The sequence below is a fragment of the Rhinolophus ferrumequinum genome, chromosome 7 (assembly GCF_004115265.2).
Source record: "Rhinolophus ferrumequinum isolate MPI-CBG mRhiFer1 chromosome 7, mRhiFer1_v1.p, whole genome shotgun sequence".
Lineage (NCBI taxonomy): Eukaryota > Metazoa > Chordata > Mammalia > Chiroptera > Rhinolophidae > Rhinolophus > Rhinolophus ferrumequinum.
Genome location: NC_046290.1, coordinates 59,987,711 through 60,014,460, shown reverse-complemented (window position 1 = coordinate 60,014,460; position 26,750 = coordinate 59,987,711). Strand labels below are relative to the sequence as shown.

The 26,750-nt window shown below is 34.9% G+C and overlaps 1 protein-coding gene and 1 long non-coding RNA gene across 6 annotated transcripts in view; one reads left to right on the top strand and one right to left on the bottom strand.

Moving 5' to 3' along the window:
- The window catches only part of LOC117024833 (uncharacterized), a 52,839-nt gene extending 40,605 nt beyond the window's left edge, over window positions 1–12,234 (bottom strand). For 2 of the 4 annotated variants that reach the window (XR_004423524.1, XR_004423525.1), the window contains exons 1-4: window positions 12,157–12,234; window positions 11,329–11,526; window positions 7,996–8,052; window positions 2,953–3,081 (exon numbers count right to left, since the gene is read on the bottom strand). This is a non-coding gene — a long non-coding RNA (uncharacterized LOC117024833). The other 2 variants (XR_004423526.1, XR_004423527.1) reach the window with 2 other exon arrangements.
- Window positions 12,235–12,313: 79 nt separating this feature from the next.
- Window positions 12,314–26,207, top strand: ARRDC3 (arrestin domain containing 3). Of its 2 annotated transcripts, none has more exons than XR_004423523.1 (8): window positions 12,314–12,823; window positions 16,709–16,790; window positions 18,466–18,613; window positions 19,619–19,721; window positions 20,079–20,335; window positions 20,646–20,808; window positions 21,047–21,239; window positions 23,491–26,207. XR_004423523.1 is itself a non-coding variant. In XM_033110420.1 (8 exons), the coding sequence occupies exons 1-8, from the start codon at window positions 12,544–12,546 to the stop codon at window positions 23,545–23,547; spliced, it is 1,245 nt and encodes a 414-aa protein (XP_032966311.1). In that variant the 5' UTR covers window positions 12,315–12,543; the 3' UTR covers window positions 23,548–26,207. The 2 variants fall into 2 exon arrangements, 1 of the variants encoding a protein (XP_032966311.1); XM_033110420.1 differs by having other exon boundaries at window positions 12,315–12,823; window positions 21,085–21,239.
- Window positions 26,208–26,750: the final 543 nt, after the last annotated feature.

The window sequence follows — 26,750 nt, the reverse complement described above, 5'->3', positions numbered from 1 at the left end:
CTCAGGGCTAAAATGCTGATTCCAGGGCTAAGGCAAGAAAAGTACAAGATGAACTTGTTAATATCTTGTGACAGAAAGAAAGAATGTAGTCAAAAAATGATGGAGACATGGAAAGAGAACACATAAGCCACATGGAAGGGGCTTCCAGTAGCTAAATTGGGAACAATTTGAACATCAAGATAAATAATGACAGTAATGAGTTAAGGCCCATAATAATCAATATTACTACAAATAAATAAATAAATTGAAAGTTTGATGAGTCCCAAAGAACTTCCCCAACAAAACACTTACTAATTTCCAAGGAAAGAAAAAAAACTAACTTAATATTTGAGAATCCTGACAGACATACCCTTAATCAAGAGACCATCAGTAATAGGGCAAATCAAAATTGTCATCTGACAGGATCCAATGTGAGGAAAAGAGGTCTTCCTATCAAAATCTAATAATTCAGCCTTTTTCAACTGAATCACAGAACACGGTGATTAGTTTTTCAACTCTCTGAAGAATGGTACATAATTAACATCAGTCTAAGTGTAATGAAAGAAGTTAATTTTTTCATACAAAAAGGATGTTAGGCTTAATTCTTTTCCAAAATCCTGGTTGGAAAAGGCCCACATGTACATTCCATAATATAACTGGTCTGTAATCTTCAAAATGTCAAGGTTACTAAAGACCAGGAAAGACTGTATTGCTACTAGTTTCCAACTAAAGGAAACTTAAGATGCATGACAGCTATATGCAACAGATGATTCCGAACTGTATCTGTTTGTTCTAAAGTACAGTACTGAGAGAACTGGTGAAATTTGATTGGAATTTGAGGATTAGATGGTAGTAATTTAATATCAATGACTTGATCTTCATGGTTGTATTGTGCTTATGCAGACAAATGCCCTTATTTGTAAGAAATATACAGTAAAGTATTCGGGGTAGTAGAGCATCATAATGGCAAATTATTTTCAAATGGGTCAGGAAAAAAAGGTCTGCGTACTGTGCCTGCATATATTCTGTACATTTCTTATTTTTTCAAATATTTAAAAATCAAAAAAATTAAAAATGAATATAAAACTGAACAAATATAAATTCATCATCATCCTCACTGCTTCCCTATGTTTCTCATCTCAGTGAAAGGCTCCACCATTCACTCACCGAGTTGCCTAAGCCAGAAATGCATTGTCATCCATGACTCCCCTTCCCTCCACTATAATACATCCAATCAGTGTGTCTTCCTATGTACCCATATATATATAATCACACACCAGTTCTATTGATTTCTACATTCTAATTATCTCTTGAACTTATCCATTCTCTCTAGCTTCTCTGATAGTACACAATTCTGGCCACCATCACCACTCTCCTGCATTACTGAAACAGCCTATTTTAGTCTCCAAGTCTCTTCCAACCCATTTTCCACACATCAGTCTGAGTTATTCTAAAATACAAATAACATGTTATTCCCCTTAAAAATCCTTCAGTGTTCTTGATTGCTCCTAGAACAAAATCCAAACTCCTTACATTGCCATACATCCTGGTTTGCCCAAGACAGTTTTTGTTTATTTTTGTTGTACCAACATAATTATTATTAGCCTCCCTTTCACTCTAAAGGACAATTATACGTTCTGGCTAGCTATATGGTTCTGATAATCTGGCCTCTAATCTTACTTCTCTAGATTGATCATTAAGCAATCCCCCGATTTCCCTCTCCTCTCTCGTGAATCTCAACTCTTCTGGGAAGGTTCAGCCTCAGCACTGCACTAGGGTTTATTACCTTTGCTAGTAGCTCCTTAACCCTATACTAATCCTATTGGTAAAACATCTATTGCATACATATCTCTATTGTAACTATTTGTTTATATTCCCTCTTAAACTGCAAATTTTGTAAAGGTAACTCTGCCATTTAGGGTGTGACCTTGAGCAAGTTACTCAACCTTTCTAAGCCTCAGTTTCCCAGCTGCAAAATGAGGTTAACTGCATTATTGTTAAGATCACATGGTCTAAAACATGTAAAGAGCTTAGCCTACCATCGTTATCATTTTATGTTTAAAGAATTATGTAAATAGTCAAATGTATTTTTCCTTCTAGAGCTCCTTAAAATTGTCTTCTTTTCATATCTAATCTTTTAATTTTGTTTTATGTATCCTATTTATCAAGCAAATAGAGTTAAAGACTGCTTCTTCTTAACACAAATATAACAAGTCTCTCCTTGATAGAGTTCTTTTCAACTGTATTTATATCCTTAAAAAAAAATATGTTCTTATAGAAAGTTATCTTCTGGGAAATGAGATAATAACAGAAACTATTAGCACCACTCAAGTAAGGAGTATTTCTTTCCTCCCTGTCCTTGTAAGTAAACAGCAAAGCCCCACAGCAAAGTCTACATATATACTGTATAGCAAATATGGTTATTTATAAGAAAAATATACTTAAACATATTATAAAACAGTGGAGGCTGAATGTATACATTTATGGAAAACTATGTTTTCTAACACTTAAATAGTCATTTATTAATAACTAAACATTGTTTCAAAGAGGAAAGTTCTATTGTTAGTAAAAATAATAATTCAACTAATTAATGGGCTTTACAGACTGGGCATTGTATATAATACATTTAAAGATCTTTTGAGTCTCATAATTGTGAAGAAAATATGTGGGTATTTTCTAACTATCTTATACTCTGTTTCTTTTATAAATTTTAAGCTAAAAATTCTGGCTTCCAGAAGTGAAAATTTTAAATTATATGATTGTACATGTTTACTCACTGACCATATTCTTTCTCTAAATTTAACTATCATGTTTCACCTTTGCTACCTGTATAATTTTATCATAGATCTCCTTTGTCTAGTAAGTATATAAAATAATACACTAAACACATGCCTAGGACTTTTAATTATTAAGGGAAAACTAATTTATCTTTTCAGGAGTTAAATTCATACAAATTTAATTTATAGCACTCACCATTGTTCATGCTCTCTGATATCTTGCCAGTATCCAGAATGTTATATCTCATTTCCATCATAAATCCACAAAAATTTGCTTCTCCATAGCAAATACTACATTATTTTCCACCTAAATATTTCATTTCTTCTAAAAATAAAAAATATTTTTAAAAACATATGTAAAATTATTTAAAATTATATACAAAGGGTGCCAAAATTGTATACACATTTTTAAAAAGGAAATAAAAAACTATTAAAATTGTAATACCCAATATATATCAATAACAAATATATACCAATAAGAAGTCACATTTGATTTCTGCAATTATAAGAGGTGATCAAAGTGGTTACCATCAGCATCCAGACACTTCGTCCAGACACTCCTGATTACGGCAAACTACTGCTTGAGCAACGTTGACCTAAGTGTCCACTAGTATGAATTTTTAGTACCCTCACTATATATATATATACACATACATATATATATATGTATGTATTTGTACACACCCGCGCAGTCTGACAACTAAGTTCGCGAACTTGTTGCAACAATGTTGCTAACCTTTTTTGATATCGAAGGGATTATTCATTATGAATTTGTACCAACTGGACAAACAGTTAACCAAGTTTACTATTTGGAAGTGCTGAAAAGACTGTGTGAAAAAGTTAGATGACCTGAACTTTTCACCAACAATTCATGGCTCTTGCATCATGACAATGCACCAGCTCACACGGCACTGTCTGTGCAGGAGTTTTTAGCCAGTAAACAAACAACTGTATTGGAACACCCCTCCCTACTCACCTGATTTGGCCCCCAATGACGCCTTTCTTCACCTGAAGATGAAGGATATATTGAAAGGAACACATTTTGATGACATTCAGGACATAGAGGGTAATACGATGACAGCTCTAATGGGCATTTCAGATAAAGAGTTCCAAAATTGTTTTGAAGGGTGGACTAGGCGCTGGCATTGGTGCATAGCTTCCCAAGGGGAGTCCTTCGAAGGTGACTGTAGTGACATTCAGCGATGATGTATGTAGCACTTTTTCTAGGATGAGTTCAAGAACTTAATTGTCCAACCTCATCTGTGTGTGTGTATATGTGTGTGCGTATCTAGAGTTTCACATACCCAATTGTTGTATTTATCAAACCTATGAATGAATAAGTATTTGTTTTTAGTGATTGTAATTTCTAGGAGAGACATCACCTATATATAATCTCAATATACACAGAAAATAAAATATATAATTGAGATCTTTGAAATAAACCTTTCTATTACTTACTTGCAAATCTGTTCAGGATACTTTATTAAATGTCAGCTATGAAACTAAATTAAAAATATAGACAAACAATATTGTAAATTTCATTTAACTTCCCCAAATTCTTACAGTCAGGTATTTTGCTCTCTGCTATGGCATACAACTGTATTTTTCCTAAGCAATCAAAAGCAGGCTGGAAGACTCTTTGCTCATCAGTTATAAATAATGGTCCAAATGTACCATAAGTAGAAAAATGCTGAAAGGAGATATATGTATTTTTAATATGATTATTACTTTATAACCATAAGACTCTACCTTAGCACAGGCCAGGAATCCTTATTTACTTCGACTGCGATTAGACGATACATTATGATGGTGATTTTGTGGCAATCGACATACATTTATAAAATGACGGTCTGAATTTAATTCTTATTTTTACTTCATCAGACTCATGTGTTTTCATGTGTTATATGGAAAAACTTCCCATAAGATTCTACAATCTTACAATAAAAATTGTTTAAAGATAACATTCCATTATCAATTTGTCACATATCAATAAATGTTTATTGGGTGTATATTATGTGTCAGGCACTATGCTAAATGCTGGAAATATATAAATGATTAACACTTGAGCACTAGATAAGACATGGAGAGTGCCCTTGAGAGTCTTGGAGTATTACAAAAGAGACAATAAACGTACACACTACATAAAAGATTGTTAAGGAATAGGGTTTTTAAAAGGTGCTGTGAACACCTAAGAGAAACATATAATCCAAACTGGGGGAGGAGAGGATGGTTACAGAAGCTTTTCTGGAGGAGACATTGATAAATAAGCCTACTGGCTTGCTTGCTGTATGGCCTAGTGATTAGGAGCATCAGCTCAGCTGGCACCACCTGTTCCTAGCTGTATGAGATTGGGCAAGTTACTTTATTATTCTAAGTTTGCTTCCTTGTTTATAAAATGGATATACTGCAACAGTATTTACCACGTAAGGCCATTAAGAAGACCAACAAAGATAATACGTGAAACAAAATATTTTATGGTTATATCATAACAATCATATTAAAATGCTAGTATTCCAGCTATTATAATCAATCTCTCTCTCTCTCTCTCTCTCTCTCTCTCTCTCTCTCTCTCACACACACACACACACACACACACACACACACACACACACACCACTCAGTATACAACCTGGTGGTTTCTGGATTTCTTGGATTGCATATACATGTCCTATACACCTATAAAAGAAAAAAGCTGCTTCATCCCACCAACCCTGACCCCCTCCCTCCCATCGTCTATTACCAGCCAGGCTTCCCAATTCCCCAAAAAGTCTTCTTGACTTCCTGTCATTACTAGACATACCTGTGCTATGTCCACTCTTTAAATGTGAGCCTGACCACTGAGGCATCTCTGGACTATGTCTGCCATAACTCTCCTCATCCCTGTCTGACCCCACATCCAACAGAGGATGGATCTCTTGCCCTTCACCCTCATAAGGACACTCTCAAGGTCACTCTCTATGTCTTATCTAGTGCTTAAGTGTTAATCATTTTTATATTTCCAGCACTTGGCATAGTGCCTGACACATAATAGACACCCAATAAACATTTACTGATATGTGATAAATTGATAATGGGATGTTATTTTTAAACAATTTTTATTGTAAGATTGTAGAATCTTACGGGAAGTTTTTCCATATAACCACATGAAAACACACGAGACTGATGAAATAAAAATAAGGTTTAAGTTCAGACCATCATTTTATAATCATAAATTTCTTTCTATCAGATTCTCTACAGCAAAATAATTTGAAATCCATAATCACAAAAAAGATATATCAATTTGTGGCAGAAAACTTCAGTTGCCTCATATTTCCACTAACATGTATTAAGTAGTTTATATATGAACTAAAAAGATGGTTATAAGGTGTGATCAAACAATATGGTGAACGTTTAAATTTTTAAAAAATGTATTACAGTAAAAGACACATTGCCATTAATCACCCTCAAAATACTTCCTCTTGCTTCAAACACACTTATCCCATCGTTCTTGCCACTTTCTGAAGCAGTTCTGGAAGTCCTCTTTCATGAGTGTCTTCAGTTGCACTCTCGTGGCTGCCTCGATGTCCTGAATCATTTTGACTTTGGAGAAAAGCCAGAAGTTGCCAGGTGCCAGATCTGGTGAATAAGGTAGATGAGGACACACCATGTTTTAATTTGACAGAAATTGCTGTATACCAGAAGCCATGTGTGACATGGAGCCTTGTCATGATGGAGGAAGATTTACAGCACACTTTAAAACATACCTTCTCTCAACCGTAGCTCACACCTGACTGACTGCACCGAACAAGTTGAAACTTGTCACATACTGTTACTGAGGGTCCAGGAACAGCTTCCCGTATTGAAGATCCCTGCCTTTCTAAAGTAGGAATATTTTCCCTGTGGGTCCCCAAATGATGCTGGATCTGCTAGCAGTTTCTGGGTGTGGGCTGGGATCTTGTCTCGTGAAGCCGAAGAATGGACACACGGACCAGGGAGAGGCAAAAAGTCGTAAAGGAAGATAGTTTATTAGAGGCAGGAGAAGATGTTGCTGCTCCCAAGTGGGAGGAGGTCCCGAATGGGGGTGCCCAGTGAGTGAGGCAAAAGCTTTTACTTTTATACCTTCCCTTGCCTGCTTGGGGAAGGGGGCTGGAGCCTTCTAATTCAATTCATCTATTAGGTTTGTCCTGTTTGCCCATCCTGACGGGATTAACAACTAACCCATTCCTATCAGATCTACTCCTTTGTCCGGGCAGAAGGGATTTGAAATTATTTATTAACCTCAAGGCGTATTCTCGTGTCCCTGTCCTGGAGTGAAGGAGACATTCCAGGACCTAGAGTTTCAGGATATAGCTGTTTTTTTGTTTATTCCACCAGGGACCTCCCTGTCTACCTAGCAACATGCTAACTATCCTGTCTCATTTCCGTTGGATGGCACTAGGCAGCAGCATTCAGCATATTTTCTGATCACCAAGGGAAAGGCTCCGTGTTACACGTGTCATCACTTCTTGTACGGCAGTTTCTTCAAATAAAAACATCACAGTGTGTCCTCCTCCACCTTATTCACTGGATCTGGAACCTTGTGACTTCTGGCTCTTCCCCAGTCAAAATGACCATGAAAGGTAAACGTTTTGAATTGATTCACGACATTGAGGCAGCTAAGACATTACAACTAAAGACACTCACGAAAAAGGACTTCCAGAACTGCTTCAGAAAGTGGCAAGAATGATGGGATAAGTGTATTTGAAGCAAGGGGGAGTATTCTGAGGGGGATTAATGGCAATGTGTCTTTTACTGTAAAAAATTTATTTAAATATTCACCATATTTTTATTTTTAAATTTATTTAAACATTCATCGTATGTTACACAAACAACAACCCTAAAACCAACTGCTGATTATCCAAATGTGAATTTACTAGGTCATAGATTAAAAATGTGAATTTAAGGTTTAGCTTTCACCTAACCCATTTCTTGACCCCAAAACAAAAGTTCATTTGAAACCTTAGATTTCTGGAGGCAGAGAGTGCTCAGCAAACTTTTACATTTAAATTGTCCCTCCTCCTTATAACTTTTCCACAACAAACAGTTCCTTCATCATAACTACTTCTTCAGTGTGGTAGCAAATAAAATCCCCAACAATAGGAAATACAGGAACATGTAAACTGAGCTGATCATATATGGGTGAGAAGCAATAATTCTCTCTCACAATTTTTAAGTTATGGTAACATAAGGATAATAATTAACAACAGTAAATAAAACTAACCTTAGGAGGCAGATCCTTGAAAAATGCTTCCATTAAACAGCATTGAGAAGGCAGTAGCTGTAAATAACAAGTTTAGGTCTTAAAATCATTTATAATAAATTTCTCTTCAACAACAGAAAAAATGTAGATGATTGGAAGAACAACATTCTCCAAGCAAGATATGAAATATGAAACTCCATTTAGCCAAATATGAATTTGATATAAAAAACTGAGAACTGGTTCCTTTCAATTATACTTTGCCACTAGAACTCAATATCATCAGGAAAATATTAGTTATTATACTTATAATGTTTTTACCCTCGTTACATAAAATTACATGAAATTGGGCTACGTCAAGTCATAAAAATAGTTCAGAAAAGAAATTTAGCATTTCTGATTCTTTTTGCAGGCCCGATATGACTTGAGCCTGGATAAATAAACTGCCAATTCATCTAATTTAGCAGGCCCTGTGGGTTACAAATCCATTCAAGAGACTGTCCCTTAGAGGCACTAATCAGATATATTGTCAAAGAAGTCTACACGATTAAGAAGCATTGCCATAGTTTAACTGACAAGGCTCTTCCTAGTTGTACTTCTAGATGGAAATGTACCAAAAAGTTAATAGTGGGGTATATCTCTGGGTGGATAGAATTATGAATAATTTTATTCTAAATCAAGAAACCAAACATAAAAGATTAAAGACATTCACATTTCACACTATTTCTTAATGAGCAAGAAGAGAAACCAAATTTGGTATTGAATTTTCTCACAAAAATCCAGAATACATTTTAATGTCTATTAAGTATGAAGAATGCAATGAACGTACCATATAATTAACTATCAAATATAAAAAACAAATCTTACTCATTTTGCTAACACTATAGCAAATCTTACCTCGTCTCCACACCAAAGTCAAATTCGTTGCATTTTGAAGAAGTTAAATTCTTAAGTCAATTACAAAATCTTGAAATACAGAATACCGAAAAATAAACAAACCAGAGAAACTTCCGTAACTTCTATGGTACTCAAGGTGTTAGTTAAAATAAGAAGTAAGCACGGATTTCACATTTTTTTTGAAACAGGTTATGACTGCTAATATGGTTTTTCTTATAACCACATATCAAAACTTTCAGTTGACATGGCTGCCTTTTTTTATATAACAATATTGAATATTTTGATATATTAATAAGTAATGAACTAACTCCAGATGTGGCAATAATTTTGACATATTACTGCCTCAATATTATACACCTTGAGATTGAGTTCTTGAGATTGAGTTTGAACCTTTATACAGTAAGGTGGAACAGCACTGAATTAAAAATCCAAGGAAAAAAAGTATTATAAAGAAGAAGAGTCCTATTTATTTAAGCTCCAAAGAAGCTATAGAAAGGGGAGGAGGCGCTAGTTTTTCTGTCTAGTTGATTTTATTCAGTGTGCCAACTGAATCTGGTAAAGGGGTTAGAAGAAGGGAAAGAAGATAATACAGCAGTGGGGTGTTGTTCTGAGCACAGAAAGCAGAATGTAACTGCACATTGGCAAGAGAGAAAAAAGTTACCAAAGACAAGCTAACATCTCCTGTCAAGAAGATGTACTTAACAGTAGTATAGAGAGTTAGCAGATGAGTAGGAAGTGGCATTTGAGATGTAGGCTGAGATGCGGTAGGAAAGAGCCTTGGTGGTAAACATGAATAGCTTAAATATAATGCAAAATACAGTAAGGGCCCTGTGAAGCAAGTCCAGAAGCCCAAGATAATGAATGGCTACAGTACAGCTTTTCAAACTAACAGGTTGATATTTAGATAAGGAGTCTTTAAAGGGGAGGTTATAAAAATCACAAGAGAAAACATTCAAAATTTAGTTGCTTTTTTCTTCTTTTAGAAATAAAAACATAAGATAGATTTAGAGACACCAGAGTTGTTTGTTGTTTGTTTCTGGTGTTTTCATAATTTGAATAAATAGGAGGAGGAAAACAAAATGAAGCAAACTCAAGGTTAGGCACTTAAGAAATAGTCGTGTGACCAAATCCAAAGAGAAGAAAGATGACAATTAAGGTAGGTGAGTAGGATCTTAAAAATGATATGGGATAAGAAATTCTTGGCAACTTGTCAGTTTTAAAGTGTTTAGAAAGACACAGTAAAAAGAAAATAAGGAGAAATAGAAAAATAAATCATAAAGACAATGATTTATTATATCTTAAAAGTTTCAGAAAGAATAATGTAATATAGTGATAGGAATGAATCATTTAATGTGCTAAAACGATTTTCCAAACTACAAGTAAATCTCTTAGAATTATTTGTGGTTAAATGCAAGTCTAGTTTATTTAAACAGCTGATTCTTGTTTCTTCAGAAATAAGTTACATTTCAACTGGAGAAATTTTACTAAACATTCTGAAGAATTCAGCTATTCATCACTAACCCTTAATAATTAAAACAAATTTAATAATGAAAGTTTATTGTGTACTGCACTTTTAAATTTATTCCTTGCCCAGTGTTACTTGAATGTTTAATAACTTGTATTAGATCTTAAGGCTGAAAAGCTGACATCTTAGCAAATTCACTACTTTTACCACTAGGTGGCGAAAAAAAACAAGTAGTATCTGTTATCAAAGCTAGTACAAGGTCCCAAGTACTTGAACAACTAGAATTTCCACCAGGTGTCAACCAAGAGGGAAAAAAGGAGACTATTTCCCCCACTGAAATACACAAATTAAGTTCTAAGCCTAACCATCTCAACTCTATCAGAGATAAACGGCCTGACATTAACTGTACAAATAGTTTACATATTTATATCCCCATAGAAGGTTGTTGAGTCCAATATATTGTCAACTAAACTCCAACTAAATAAAATTTTGTTTCCTCCAAATAAGTAAGAAAACAGCAAGCTCAATGAATTTAGTTTATTGTGAATCATAGGGTCAAGTTATCCAAATATATGCACAAGAGTGCAAAACGTTTTAGACATGAACAGCCCAAACTCTTCCAAAGTATATTTGGTTATGTATAGATAGCTCCAGATTCATATATTATTTTTGTTTCTCTTACAGGCAGCTGATTGTAAAGAATCTAGGTAAATTTATGTTGTTATGCTTTTAATCCCAGTGTCATTTTATAAAAAGCATTGCCATTTGTTACCAAAATAGTCACAATAAAGAGACAAATGTTATCTGTCTTTAAGATGTACCGAGTATTACGTTGAGAAAGTCCAAGGCTGAAAATTAAAGCTTTACAGAATTAAGTCCTACTTATATTGCAAATCGTTTTTTAAATACCATCTTATGTGCTTCACTAATTTCTAACAAAGATTTGCCGATCTTGTTGTAAACATTATGTCTGCTAAAACACTATGTCATACTACCTTTTATAAGGTGGTACTTTTTTAAGGCCGAACTCTATTCTTAATCCTCGGGACACAGGAGTTATAATCATGTCATACCCTGCAACTCCAGCTGTAGGTGGTGTCTTAAAAAAACTTTTTCTTCCTTCGAGGAAGTGGTCAAGCCCTTCTTCACCCTGGTGTCATCATGCAAACAACTTGGTTGTTTTTCACTGCTATCTAATTAAGAGATGGAAGAGAAAGAAGTTGAGGAAAAAGCAAAAACCTACTGATTAAATTATACTTGCTTCTCTTCCTTGCTCCTTACAGTATTCTCTTTTAAGGTTCCTTTGGCCTCGACTGAGTTCATTTCCACCCTGCCTACAAAGCAGTGGCTTTTCAAAAAAAGAAAATCTAAGCCAAGAATGCTCTTGTCTAAGAATATTATTCCTTGTCTGGTTTTATTACGTTTTCTTTTGAAATTCGTTAGATTATACTCTGCAACCAGCCGCTTGCCCAACCGGTTTCTCCCCTTCCCCCATCGCTCTTCAATCATCACTTTTTCCTACTCCCAGCCAGGCGGTAGTCAAAACCCTGCCGTGCCTGTAACGCATGCTTGGGGCTGGTCACTCAGCAGTTCATCCTTACTTGGCTTTACCAACAACTCCCCACCCAACCCTTCTTCCCTAGTGACCCCCTCTGCCATTATCTTTAAATAGAGTGTGCTCAGTAACAGGCTCCAGATAGCACTTCGAGGGTTTACGGTAGCCTGCCTGCCTGCCTGCCTACCAATAGGAGCCCACAATGAAGGGAAGTCAGGTTCAGCCTCCCAGCAGCCCCAATGTCTTCTTCCCCAAGCTGTACACCTACTGTATGAGCAGTCGAGCAAGCGAACGAACAAGCGAACTAGCGAGCGAGGCGCGGGAGGGGGCGCACCAGAAGGGCGGGCAACAGCCGCGGCGTGCGCATGCGCACCGGGGTTGTTTTTCACAAAGCTGCTCTTAAAGTGAGCTGGCAGCCTCCAGCCGCCCGTCTTTGTAAGGAGACCACTGAGACTAGCAGAAGCGCGGAGCAGCAGCTTCTAGCTGCCCTGACTTTTTAAGAAATCTCAATGAACTATTTGTAAGGAATCACTGATCTTGCCTGCAAGCTTTTTGCACGGCAAAGACATCGATCAGTGTTAAGTGAAGATCACATTTTATATGTGATCTTGACTTTTTTGTCTTACATTATATTTTTATAGATTTTGTTATAAACATGGTGCTGGGAAAGGTGAAGAGTTTGACAATAAGCTTTGACTGTCTTAATGACAGCAATGTCCCTGTGTATTCTAGTGGGGATACAGTCTCAGGAAGGGTGAATTTAGAAGTTACTGGGGAAATCAGAGTAAAATCGCTTAAAATTCATGCAAGAGGACATGCGAAAGTACGCTGGACCGAATCTAGAAACGCCGGCTCCAACACTGCCTATACACAGAATTACACTGAAGAAGTAGAATATTTCAACCATAAAGACATCTTAATTGGACACGAAAGAGGTAAGTTTTTATATTACTCAAATCATTAAACCTGTTTTCTTTGGGAAAGTACCTTTTCAATTTTTCTGAATTAATATAATTTTACTCCTAGCATAACACACAGCAGTTTGATAAAGATTAGCAAAGTTGGAAGATTTGGATTCTCCTTGACATTCATCGTGTGTTAAGTCGTAATGCATGCAGGCATCTGCAAAGTGACTGCAAACTGCACTTATTCAACTACCTCTATACCCAGCTTGGTGTGTGCCATACGCATTTGCAATCCATGTGCACCTTACACATTCTGCTTAAATCCAATTCAATAATTTTACTAATATATTTTCAACTGAATTGCTAAAAGCTGCATGCAGTCCAATATGAGATTTTGTCCTTGTACTCTGCAACCTTAGATCTTAACAACTAAGCTTCAATGAAGAAATGGAATAACATTTTTAAGTGGGTTAATAGGTGGATTTCATTTTTAATATTGACACGCACAAGACTTCAAAGAATTGATCATTGTTCTTTGATAAAGGGTTTCTGTGGCTTATTTTGACATATGGTATCAACACCCCACGTGTTTTTTCCCCCTATTCTTTCCAGTTCCTTTAGAAATTATATCAGACATTCTCTATTTTAAAGGACAGTATTTGTCGTTATGATAGGTTTTAAATCAGTTTTAGAAGCCATTTAGGATCAGTAATTTTTTTTTTCCGAGCATCATGCCTAACTTTGGAACGTGCATTCAATGAAACCCCTGCAAGTCAAATGAAATTGAAAAGTATTCGGCACATTGGATTTGATTTTTGATTAGAAAAGGGAGATAAAGGGTTGTCAAAGGGAGAAAAGGTCCTGAGGTTTCCAATCGATTGTTTAAATCGTTACATTGTGGAAATATAGGAGACTCTAAGCTTGTTTTTCTAAGTTTCCACCCTTTGTTAGAAGCGGTTCAATCCTGTTTCGGACCAGTTCTGGGGGGTGGTGAGGAGGGGCGCTTATTCAGCTCTCAGCAGATTGGTTACACGCGTCAGGTGGTGGCGATGACTTAATTCCTAGACCAAGAAGAATATAATGTTAAAACTGGTTATGTAATTTTGTACTTCTCCTTTTTAATGCAGTATTTAGTTCAAATGTTGACTATTTTTGAAAGAGTAGAGCACATTTTTACCTTTATTTGTAATATTAAAAAACATGCCGGAGGAAATGCTAATTAAACTAAGCCAAGTGTAGATATGAAGGATGCTTTCAGTTACAGCATTAATGTACTATTTTTAAAAATATTAAGATGAAATCAATTCTTTAGTTAGGTATGCAGTTACACATAGGTAATTTGCATCCTGAAATAATTTCTAGTTAATGTTTCCAAGCAGTAATGCTGGTAAGAAATGCATGCCTAATGACAGTCCTGGTATATGCAGAAAAGCAAATACATGAGTTTGTGTTTGAACCTTTCTGGACATTGCAGCTTTCTATAAAATGGTTGAGAACAAACAAAGGTTTTTTTAAGGAGTTGAGGCTTGCAATGGGGTAAAAGTAGAATAACGATTTATGGGGGGAAAAAACAGTTTCATGAGTTACTCCATGGTTTTATTACGTGGGATTATGTGCCCCGTACCCCCACTAGATGCCCCACAATTCCTGAAAACGTGGACGAGCTCCTAGCCTGGAATAGTTTCAATGACTTAAAATTGGGACCTCTCAAACTAGCCTGGTAACTGAGACCCCGCCCCAGGTGACCGGCGATAGGCGGAGCCGGGTTTGTTAGCCTGTTGCTAAGGCGATGCCAGGCTCTGATTGGATTGGGCGCCGGCGGGTGGGGAGAGCGCAGGCCGGGGCGAGGCTTGGAACCGGCGTGCGCCGGTAAAGGTCCCTCCAGAGCGGTCGACCCCGCCCTACTGGCATGCCACGGCTTCTGGAGGTGTCCAGGGCCCCTGTCACACACATCACGTTCTGTCGCCCCCTCACCTCGACTTGTTTGGCCCCCGAAAAAAACGACTTCGGGTGTCAACGGAGTAGAGGGGAGAAACTCCTGCTGGCCTTACAGGTGCCGAATGGCCCTGGGCGCAACTTCAGCTGACAGTCCTATTCTGAGGGAACTTGCATGTGCCTGGTTCGCAGGACCCCATTTTAGTATTTTTCGGATAGAAAGTGTCAGGTGGCTTCTGTTAACGCTTGTTTTCCTCTTAGCTGAAACAAAGCGTGTTTCGCGACCAATGTAGTCACCAGACCGGCTACCTTAATTTGGTCTGAGGGGAGAAAGCAAAGGCTGGCGGGGAGGAGGAGGAAAAGTGGTAGTAACATGGAAAGCAGGGTAGGAACCTGGACTAGTATTCCTTGCCCCCTCATTGTTTGCCGGAACCTTTCCTCCCCTCCCCCAATCCCTCACCGCCCCAGTTTCCTTCACCGCAACTGTAAAGGTGTCAGGGTGGCCCGAGCCAGATCGAACCGGTCACCAGCTGAGGCGTATAAAGCGGAAGCGCCGCGGCACGGTCGCCCCGCCCTCCGTTCAGCAAGCTAGGCTGCGCGAGCGCCGGCGACGTATGCCTTATGTATAGCGGGGCGCGCGGGCGGCGGCGGCGCGCGGGCGGGCCGGCTAGGATCTGCTCGCGCCGGTTTAGGCCGGTCCTCTCCTGCTCCGGTCTAGTTCTTGATTGACAGCCCGGCACTTGTTTACCACCGCGCTGCCGCCGCCGCTCGCCTCAATGAGACTGCTGAGCTGGCACAAAAAGGGAGCGAGAAAGGATGAAAAGGAGAGGAAGACAAACTTTGGGTGCTTTCGAGGGCAGCAAATTTAAATAGACCCCAACTCACCAGCCAGTTTTTGGTGCTAAAATTCGTTCAGAAGATTTGCACAGGGGATAAGGAAGATAGTACTGAGATAAAAGCAATCATCATGATTGAATAAAAGTATCTCCATTAGGCGCTTTTTTTCTCCTTTGATGTAAGAGAACACTTTTTTTTGTGTATATTCAATACTTCGGTGAGGGAAAATTAAATGGTAATACTAGTTTCCTGCACTCATGGTTAATGATAAAGGTTTCTACAAATATAAGAAAGACATTTATGTAATTACATAGTCAGACATTTAAAACATTTAAAAAAAAAAAACCCGAACCCCCTTACACGTTTTCGTTAATATATTTCGGAGACATTATAAAAAATAATATATTTGACCAAAAGAAATTGGTTATAAAATGAAAAGTAATCCCTTTTTTCAATCAACTGGGGACAGCTTGGTTAGACGACATTTTTCAAGGATGTAGGACAATGTTGCCTGGTAATAAGCAGACACCTTTTAAATCTGAGATTTATTTCATATATGTGCAAATTTTTATCTGTCGCTAGGACAGACTGGGTATTGTCATCATTTTAGGTTCAATAAAGAATTTATATGTTTAGCTGTGAAACTGACATTGAAATCACTGTTCTTTTTTTTAACTCCAACATCTATTTGACAAAGTTTTCTAATGGTTTTATAATAGTAACATTCACATCTTCTGTATCAATATTGACGTTTTTAAAGGTTTACATGAACAGTTTTCATTTATATATAATCTTAATATGATAAGTTTGAGTAAATTATTGGAAACAAAGATAACACCTCAGTATGAGATTTCAGGTCAGAATCTTTACTTGAGAATATTACTATGTTAGATACAGATGCCTTACTTTCCACTAAAAACCACCTATGAGATATAAGTATTAATTAGCACCATTTTACAGATAGGGCAACTGAAGACTTTTTATTTTACGTAGAGGAGGTGATAAAGTTGGAATTAGAGCTCAGATCTCTCTGACTCCAAATCTTGTGGCCTTAATTATCATATGAGCATCTTCATAGTTTTGCCACCAGGAAGAGTGTGTAAAGGTTTAATAAGTTTTTTGTCTTCTTTTTGTTTGTTTTAGATGATGATAATTCTGAAGAAGGTTTCAACACTATTCATTCAGGAAGGCATGAATATGCATTCAGCTTCGAGCTTCCACAGACGTAAGTATTAGAAGTAGCAGACATTTTTCATAGACATCCATTCTTTAAATTTAAAATTATTCCAAGTTTAAATATTTTTAGTTGTAAGAAAAAACCCTTTTCATTACTGAAACTTGCTAGGGGAAAACAATATACTAAAAAGAAGCTATTTTTTAATCTAGTGTGGCAAAATTATAGAAAGGAAAGCTTAATTCTTCTTAGTACTCTGTTTCAAGATTTATGAGATTTTAAAAACTTGAATGGTATTTCATTTAATGTGAGCGAATTGGAAGGTTCTAGTCAAATAGTTAAGCACTTAGCATACTTAGTTTATCATCAGTTAGCATATTTAGTTTATCAATTAGCATTAGCAAAAAAGGTAGAACATATCAAGTCTCCCATTCAGTAATTTATAAAAATTCAGTGTTCTTTTTTGCTAGCTAATGTTAACCAATAGCAGTAAGCTAAGAACATAAACATAATTGGGAATATTCTAACTTTGGAAGTGAGGTTCTTTTAATAAGAATTCAGTAGCTTCTGTGCAAAGAACTACTGAGAAGGTCACACAAAAGATACGACCTAGACTTAAAAGTAAACATCCATCAGAGATACCTTAATATAAGGATTGAAATCTATATAAAAGGAAAGTGGTATATTCTTCATGTAATAACAAATTATTAATAAGAGATTATAAAAAAAATTTAATAATGCCTTTAATGGATACGAAGACATGCAAAGTGGTACTTGTACTTATTGTTCTGGAGAATAAACATTACATAAGAATTTATCAAGTGCCAAATGTACATGATTTCATACTTTTAAGTCCAGTACTTGAGTTGTTAATGTGGATAGAGTTTATAAATGGTATTTTTCAGAGTATTTACCATAGTACTTAGGAACATCATTTTGAATATAATACCCTAATCTACTTTCTGAGAAATATTTTAAGTTTGTTAATACAGTAAGGCTCATGTTGGGCCTGAATATTTAAAAGGATGGAAGTAATTTAATATACATATTTAAAATTCTATCTGTAAACCAAACTAGTTTAAAATAAACTCTAGACTAGCATATATACTGCATTTTATTTCTCTGTGCTATACAAGTTAATGCAAGAGTCTAAAATTTTTAAAAAATGGAGAAGCACCACTACTTCTCATACTAATCTAAGCTAGGTCTCTATGTTGTCAATAACTGAACATTGAGCATTTTTCTAGTCAAATTATGAAAAAGAGGCTAAACTTATGAAAATCTTTCACAAGTAATAAAATCTGGGAGAGCTGAAAAACAGTTCTGATCCTCTTGATACAGGTCAGTGTCTAGAATTTTTCGATAGAAATAGTTAAGCCATTTTTAATTTTTTTTCAAATTAGATTCTTGACCTTTTCAAGAATTGTTCATTTCCAAATATTTATAATTTTGCCACCAGCATTAAAAGTAGACTCTTCTTTGTTTAAATGAATTGTGGTGTTCTGGCTTTTTTAAGCAAAATTTCTGTAATATTTAACTATTACCTATTGTTATTTGGAAATAGGTTTTTTTCCCCAATGACTTACATCCCTTTGGAAATTTTTTAAAATTTTATATTTGATACCTCATTGATAAATAGTACAATATATTAATACTTCTATGCTGACCTGTATAATTATTAAAAAGAGGTATAAAATTAATATATTGACCTTTATATTCTGCACAGACCACTTGCTACCTCATTCGAAGGCAGACATGGCAGTGTGCGCTATTGGGTGAAAGCCGAATTGCACAGGCCTTGGCTTCTACCAGTAAAATTAAAGAAGGAATTTACAGTCTTTGAGCATATAGATATCAACACTCCTTCATTACTGGTAAGAATTGACTGAATTCTTCATCCTTTCTTTTTGGTATATAAATACTAAAGAATAATTACCTAAACTATAATTTTATAGTTTTAAAATAGTATAATAGTTTAAACTCCATAAATAAATAATTTTTTAAAATACAGTCAAAGGTATACAAACTATTAAAGAATATGCTCATATTTTCTGATATTGTAATAACTTTAAGTAAATTTAAAAAACCAATATGTGGTATTAAATATCTCTTATTTAGAAGATAACAGTAGTAACAGAATAAATCTGTTCCCTGGATAATTTTAGTAAAAGAGGAACAGTAGTATTAATTATTATAAGACAATATCACTTAACTTGAAAATACCATAATCTAAAATGTATACTATTTTGCATTATTCCAATATAGGGATAGTTGTCAAACAATGGGGAGATTACCATTTTCATGAGAAAACTTAATTCCGTTTTAAAAGAAATATTTTTTAATTGTATTTTTTCAGAAGATTTAAATTTGACTTCAAAAACTTTAATTGATTTAAATAAATGATAACATCTTTAAACAAATAAGAATTTTTTAGATGAATAGTTTCCTTTTACGTACTGATTTTTGCATTCTTAAAGATGTTAACATTTGAGATTATAACCATGTTGCTTTCCAATCTGCCTTTTTATTTAAGGCAGTTTAAATGGAATGTGGAAAGGGTTTTTTTGTTTGGTTGGTTGGTTTTTAATTACTGTATATGTAAATAATGTGGGCTAAAACTATGTATATGGAATATGGTATTAAGCCCTGTACTCTTTTTTTCTTTAATTGAATGGAAACTTGTATAAAAACAAAAATAATAATATAATTCAAAGCCATTGGTTAGTTTTAAAAAAAAAAGTATATTTGGGTACCCCCAAAAAAGGCAACACTGCTTTTAATTTTAAATTCTCTAAGAATTTAGGATTGTATTTTAAAACATTCTATTAAGCTGTCCCAACTCATACATTGATCTTTCTCTCTAAATTTATTTCTTACAGTCACCCCAAGCAGGCACAAAAGAAAAGACTCTCTGTTGCTGGTTCTGTACCTCAGGCCCAATATCCTTAAGTGCCAAAATTGAAAGGAAGGGCTATACCCCAGGTAGGTATAAAATGGATTCCCACCCAAAATAATCTTTCTTCACTTAGCTATTCTGATTAAATTTACAATATTTCTACTAAATTAAACATAAACACAGCATTCTTTGGTAAAATAACATAAATTGTGTTTATCCAATTTGCTTTCCTAAATTGGAATATAGTCTCCTTTTTAAAATAGCCACTGTAAGTGAGTAGTTGATTTTTATAACTTAAAGTTACTTATCACTCTTAAAGACAGCTTTTCATCCATGTAGTCTGTTGAACTTTTATACTTTAGCTTCAGAATCTATGTTTGTTTTGGAGTTTTTGTTTGTTTGGGTTTTTTTTAACAGCAGATAATTCTTTTTTTCCCCTCTAGGTGAATCAATTCAGATATTTGCTGAGATTGAGAACTGCTCTTCCCGAATGGTAGTGCCAAAGGCAGCCATTTACCAAACACAGGCCTTCTATGCCAAAGGGAAAATGAAGGAAGTAAAACAGCTTGTAGCTAACTTGCGTGGGGAATCCTTATCATCTGGAAAGACAGAAACGTGGAATGGCAAGTTGCTGAAAATTCCACCTGTTTCTCCATCTATCCTCGACTGTAGTATAATCCGTGTGGAATATTCACTAATGGTATGTGTAAACTTAAGGGTTTTTTTTTAAGTCTTAAAGTCCTGAAGATATCATTTTGTCTGTCTTACATACAGAATTTGATTTTTATATTCCATGTATGATATATACTTTAGTTTGAATTGTAACTACTAATTGTACCTTATATGAAAATGTACTATGCAGTACTATACATAATGGAGAAACTTTTCATGTATATAAGTAAAAAATGAAGTAAATGAGGGCCTCAAATGACATTATAATTGGGAAGTTAGTTTTTAAAAAGGAAATAGTATTTGGCATTCTAAAACTAACATCTCTTTTCATTGTTTAGGTATATGTGGATATTCCTGGAGCCATGGATTTATTTCTTAATTTGCCTCTTGTCATCGGTACCATTCCTCTACATCCGTTTGGTAGCAGAACCTCAAGCGTAAGCAGTCAGTGTAGCATGAATATGAACTGGCTTGGTTTATCCCTACCTGAAAGACCTGAAGGTAATTTAATAATGCATATCTAAGCTTAGCCTCTTATTATTATTTCAAGAACATAATTTTGAAATAATTCTGATATTTTATGATTAAACTTTAGAATATACCTGAAGACTAAATGTGCCCCTAATGTTAGATTTAAAATGTGTATTCCCCTAGTTTTGAGGACAAAACAAATAATTATTATTATACTTTGATATTTCTTTTTAATATCTACTATTCTGTGTATTTTGACATGCATAAGAACATGCTGTTCGAATTGCGTGTATCTTTTTCCTTCAGCACCACCCAGCTATGCAGAAGTGGTAACAGAAGAACAAAGGCGAAACAATCTTGCACCAGTGAGTGCCTGTGATGACTTTGAAAGAGCTCTTCAAGGACCACTGTTTGCATATATCCAAGAGTTTCGGTTCTTGCCTCCACCTCTTTATTCAGAGGTAAGTACCAACTCAAGTATGAAATGGGCTGGCTCTCCTTGGAAACAGCATTGCAGACTTTTTAAAAATACAGTTAGATTTTGATTATCATAATAATAGAGAAACAAATAATTTAAAACCACAGATTAATAAAAGTTAAATTAGGGTTGTCAGTATTTACTAAGTTTGACCCCGAGGTAGGACTGTTCACTTGTATTATTGGGGAAGTAAAGATAATGATCTCTCTTCGTGCTTTCTTAATGCCTGTTAAAGGAGTAATTTATATTTTAAAGTATCAGTAGAACTAGTATTTTGCAAGCATTGATTAAATAGCTAGAATTTATCTACTCATCATCCTTTTCCATTTTAATTCCTTGCATATTTTAACATTCTCAGCCATAGGGGAAAATAACATGTTTGCAAGCAATAATATCTAAACAACATTCCTACACTGTTAGATTATTTTTATTTATTTCATATTGATGACAACTAAGCCCTACTTGAAGAAAACATGGCATTTACTTGGGAGAAGCTCACAGTCTGGGGAAGAAAAACAACAAACTTAGAAGCAAAATATTACATAACAATGTGAAAGGAATGCATAGTTCATTGGAGGAGCAGCTTATTGAGCCTTGGGAATCAGGAGGCACTTCCCTGGAAAAGGTGATGATTAAGCTGAATCTTGAAAAATAAGTACTCCTCAAAAAGTAAGATAGTTCAGGCAGGAAGAACGGCACGTGCAAAGGCAAGTAGGTATGGGGATGGAATCCAGCAATTTCAGTACACGTTTTGAGAAGCTTTAAAGTTAGCCTTGATGCCAATATAATACCAAATAATTCTGTAAATCACTACAATTGTTAACTTTTTTCCTTTTGGTTGCTGTAGTTCAGACAGCTATTTTACAATGAAATGTTACTCCCAAATAAGAAATAAAAGAGATTGTTTCACTCGTGAACAAATTGCTCTTTTTCTCCCCCACAACCCCCAAATCCATGACTGGAAGAGTTGAGTTTTCCTTTGGATTTAACTAATATGAGATCCACTTTATTCGTTGATTATAAGATATTCATAATCTATTCATGCAAATTCTTAATGAAACATAGTGTTTCTATCCAACTATTCCTATTCATAAAATTTTCCATTAGATGTTTAAAAAGGTTCTCCTGCTTGTTACAGAGTTGATTACTACATTTTTTATTTAGACATTTCTGTCTTGTTTATTAAGTCAGTCACTTCTGATTGGATCTGAGGCTTAGCTGTCCAATGGGCATTTTAAAAGAATGGAAATCTAAGTATTCACTTTTAAGCAATTCGTCAGAAAATTCTACCTCCTTTTGAAATGAACTAAAGATGATCATTTAAAACTTAAAACCCTAAATTGGTTCATGTTGTGATTTAATTAATTAACATCTAGCCACATAGTAGAGGGAAAGTTCTAAATTGTATTAAAGCTATTTTAAATTTCTACTTTTAATTTTTTCTTTAAAGCATAGTCATTAAAAAAAAGAAAATTTATTTGGCTTTTGTCCTTCAAAAGTGTTTTATCTAAAGTGGCTGAGGCACTTGGGCTTGTCCCATATGTAGATGCAAGTAAATGGGTCTTATCCAAAATATCTTTTAGTAAAAGAAATGTATTAAACCCAACAATTTGCTTTTCCTTGCCCATTCTCTCTGTACCTAAGAAGCAACTAAAATATATTCTCTTTTATTAAATGTATGTGTATATGAAAAGTTACTCCAGAGATAGAGAAGGTAGGAAGCCTCTAGAGCATTTCGGGTTCAGCATTGCTGTTTCTTGAAACACACTACTCCTGAGCCTTCTCTGGGGTTTTATACCCATGATTTATTATCTCACATAGCACCGTGAACATTGTTTACACGTAACTGCATTCTTCCCAAAGCCCACAGAAGAGTTGACTTTTTTATAAAAGAATAAAAGGGATACTTTACAAAAGATCTTTCCTATAAAGATGTTTTCCAATGTGTATTTGAGTCTTAAGTACTACTAAGTGCTGAGTAAAACTCCATTCTCGATAAAATTTAACCATTAGCTTTTGTAAAAGAACTATTTGGGCATGCCTTTATAAATTTTATTATTAATCTAATAATTGCATATCAGGCACTTTGTACATAATACTTGTACCATTTCCTTCCCATACAAGCTGTGTATGCTCTTTCTGAATAAATTTCTCAAAAGTCAAAATCTTAGTCATTTGCTGCAATCTTACTAGATCTTATCAAATAACTAATTTTTTTTCTCTTTTCTTTCTAGATTGATCCAAATCCTGATCAGTCAGCAGATGATAGACCATCCTGCCCCTCTCGTTGAAGGAACACTTGGTTAAATCAAGTTGATGTGGATTCTGAACTATCTCTCTTCCCGGCTGAGGACAGAGAAGTATCTTGGAGACACGTTTTCAGAGGAAGTGGAATTGCTTTTGCCCAGAAAAATGGCGAATACATGAAACAACCAGTGATCGTGCGTTAGAAGCCTACAGCAACATGCTAGGACTGCTCCAACATGCTTGAAGATCTAAGCTTTTCTTTTTTAAAACTGGCACATACCAAGAGCAGTCTTCTTAGCCTATGGTCATACGTGTCAAGACACCGTGTTGTAAAGAGGGATGATTTCCTTCTTTTGATTTGAAAATTTGCACATGCTCAATGCTTACATTGTGCAGTTCGATGTCACTACAGCTTTTTTCCCCCATTTATGCCAGACTCTTGATATTCTTTTAAAACTTGTTTGTGGTCAGCACGACAAGGAACAGAAGAAAGCTTTGAAAAAACTTTAACATGAAAAAAACGCACTGACTTTTTTTTTTAATTTAATATAGCCTGGACTTTACCTGCGTATGCACATGCTCAGAATTGTCCTACTAGGCTGACCATGTATCACCTCTTCAGCTTGGATCCTATTGTGGATTTATTTACAAACATCAAATGCCTTCAAGCCAATCCTTCTTGCTGTATGTTTTGCAGCCTACTGTAGTAGATACGCAACAGATATGTGGGAAAAGAGATAAGAGGAGGAAGCTAATAAGAGACTTTTCAAGATTGTATACCTTCTTGGTTTCTTTTAAGAATTTGTTGCCTTTCTACTATTACAGCAAAGCAGCATTTTGTTACTGACTGCCTAAAATCACTTAATCTCAGGTGAACGCATCACTTGCCAAACTGTTGGAATGCTATTTGTGTTTTGTTGCACTGTTGAGTTATTTTTTTGTTTGTTTGATTGGTTGGCATTTTGGAGAGGGAAATTTGGAAAAGGGACATACACAAAAGTGATAACCCACCCACATTCCCTTTTTATCATTACATATAAGAAGAAAATAGAAGAGCTATGAATGGAGTAAAGAAAGGCAGTATGGCAGGCACCAGCAGAGTTAAAGGCTGTTGCTCTTAAAAATTAGTTATTTTTATTTTTAAAGTATGGAAGTTTTCCAGTCACTAGAAAGGAGAAAGTGCATTTATTTTTATACAGAGTTACTTAATTACCTCCAAAACACATATGTTGGAAATCATTTTTCCTGGTGCAGAGTATTTTAATGAGCAGGAATATATGTATATATGTTCAGGTTATCATTGGAGAGCTCAATTTATACATTTTTTATCCTGCTCAAGCTTGACAGCTTGAAAACCCAAGTTTATTCTAAAAGTATATAACTTCAAAATTATAAATGCTAGAATGTGTGCTGGAATAATAAATGTTTTATATTTGTGGTTTTTTTAATGCAGGCATTTTTTTCCATTATCTAAAGAACATTTTGCTAAACAAGAAATTACATACTTAAGTATATTATAGATAACATAGGGAAAATGGTCACATCAGTAAATTGTAGTTTATATTAAAGATAATTTACAGTGAGCTCATAACAAATATACCAGCATTCACAATGACACTTAAAATGGCGTTTTCCAAGATACCAAGTATAGTGATTGTCTTATTTTAGAAGGAATTCAGCTCTGATATTTTTAATGAAAATCAGTATCTCCTGTTGCAACATGCGTGTGAAATGGTTGTTACATCTATCCTGCCATTAACCCCACAGTTAATAAAGTGGCTGAAAGTAATAGTAACTCTGGCTTGGTGCTTGACCAGGTTAAATACTGTCTTAAAGCTTCATACAAAACAAAGAGGCTTTTCCATAAGTGGCCTTTAAGAAAACATGGAAGACAATTCATGTTTGAAAAATGCTGACAGGGTGAAGAAAGCCCAATGTAAAAATGAATCGCGTTTTAAGTGATTCGGTTAAAGGGTTGGGCTCCCATAGCAAACTAATACTAGATAATAAGGAAATGGGGGTGAAATATTTTTTTATTGTTGTTAAATCATTTTGTGAATGTCCCCCTCAAAAGAAGCTAATGGAATATTTGGCATAAAGGGCATTTGGTGGTTTCATTTTTGTTTGGGGGGGATTGTCAGAAGATCCCTTTTCTCTTATATCTAGGGAACAATTGTTGATAACGCATAGCATTGGAATACTTATCACCATATACTCTTATAAATAACACAAGAAGAATGACCAATATTCTGGTAATTGGCACTGGGTCACAAAAATGATAAAATTTTAACTATATATAAAACTTTATCAAATAAAGTTTTATTTTCTCCATTAAAGTATTTCCTTACTTTTCTTATTTAGAGGCATTACTTTGCTCTTTTCTAAATATTGGTCAATTCCTGATAATAAGATGTGAGGTTCACAGTTGTATTCCAGTATTCAAGATAGATTCCTGATTTTTCAATTAGGAAAAGTAAAATCCAAAATGTTAGCAAAACAAAGTGCAATATTAAATGTTTGCTTTATAGATTATACTCTATGGCTGTTTGTAATTTCTCTGTTTTTGTTTTTCTTTTTCCTTTTTTATTTGGTGCTGAATATGTCCTTGTAGGCTCTGTTAAGAAAACATGTGGGAAATGATTTGATTTTTCCTATTGCTCTTCCTTGTGGAAAATAAAGTGTTTTGTTTTTTTTCTTTTTTGTAAAATTGGTTGGAGATTTATTTGAATCTTAATCATATTAGTAGCTCATACATGCAAACACTATTAAGACTACAATTTAACTCTTTGAAGCCATTCTGGATAAGAATTGTATCTAGAAAATTACTGAAGGCTTAAAGGAATTTTTAATACTAATTATTGTTTTACTTAATCATTAAGTTAGGATACTTCCTTATAAAACTTGTTAGAAATATAAATTTCAGTCTTATATATAAACTAAACCAGGTAAAGTAGTTTTACTTAGGTACCAATTTCTTCTTGTTGTGTTATGTCCAAGTATCTAGGTAGTATTTCAAGAGCACACAAATTTAAAAGCTATCACATTACTTTTATGAAGACAATTTCTAACTTTAAATAAGTCTTTGTCTCAAGAATCTGAATCTTATAGTGATTTTTAATGTTATAAGTACTTCTATAGTCACATTTAGAATTTATCTTCTTTCAGTGTTTATACATATATAGATGAGCTATTGAGTTGTATTTGTGCCTTAAACATGATTCTGCCATATTCTTAAATGTACATACAC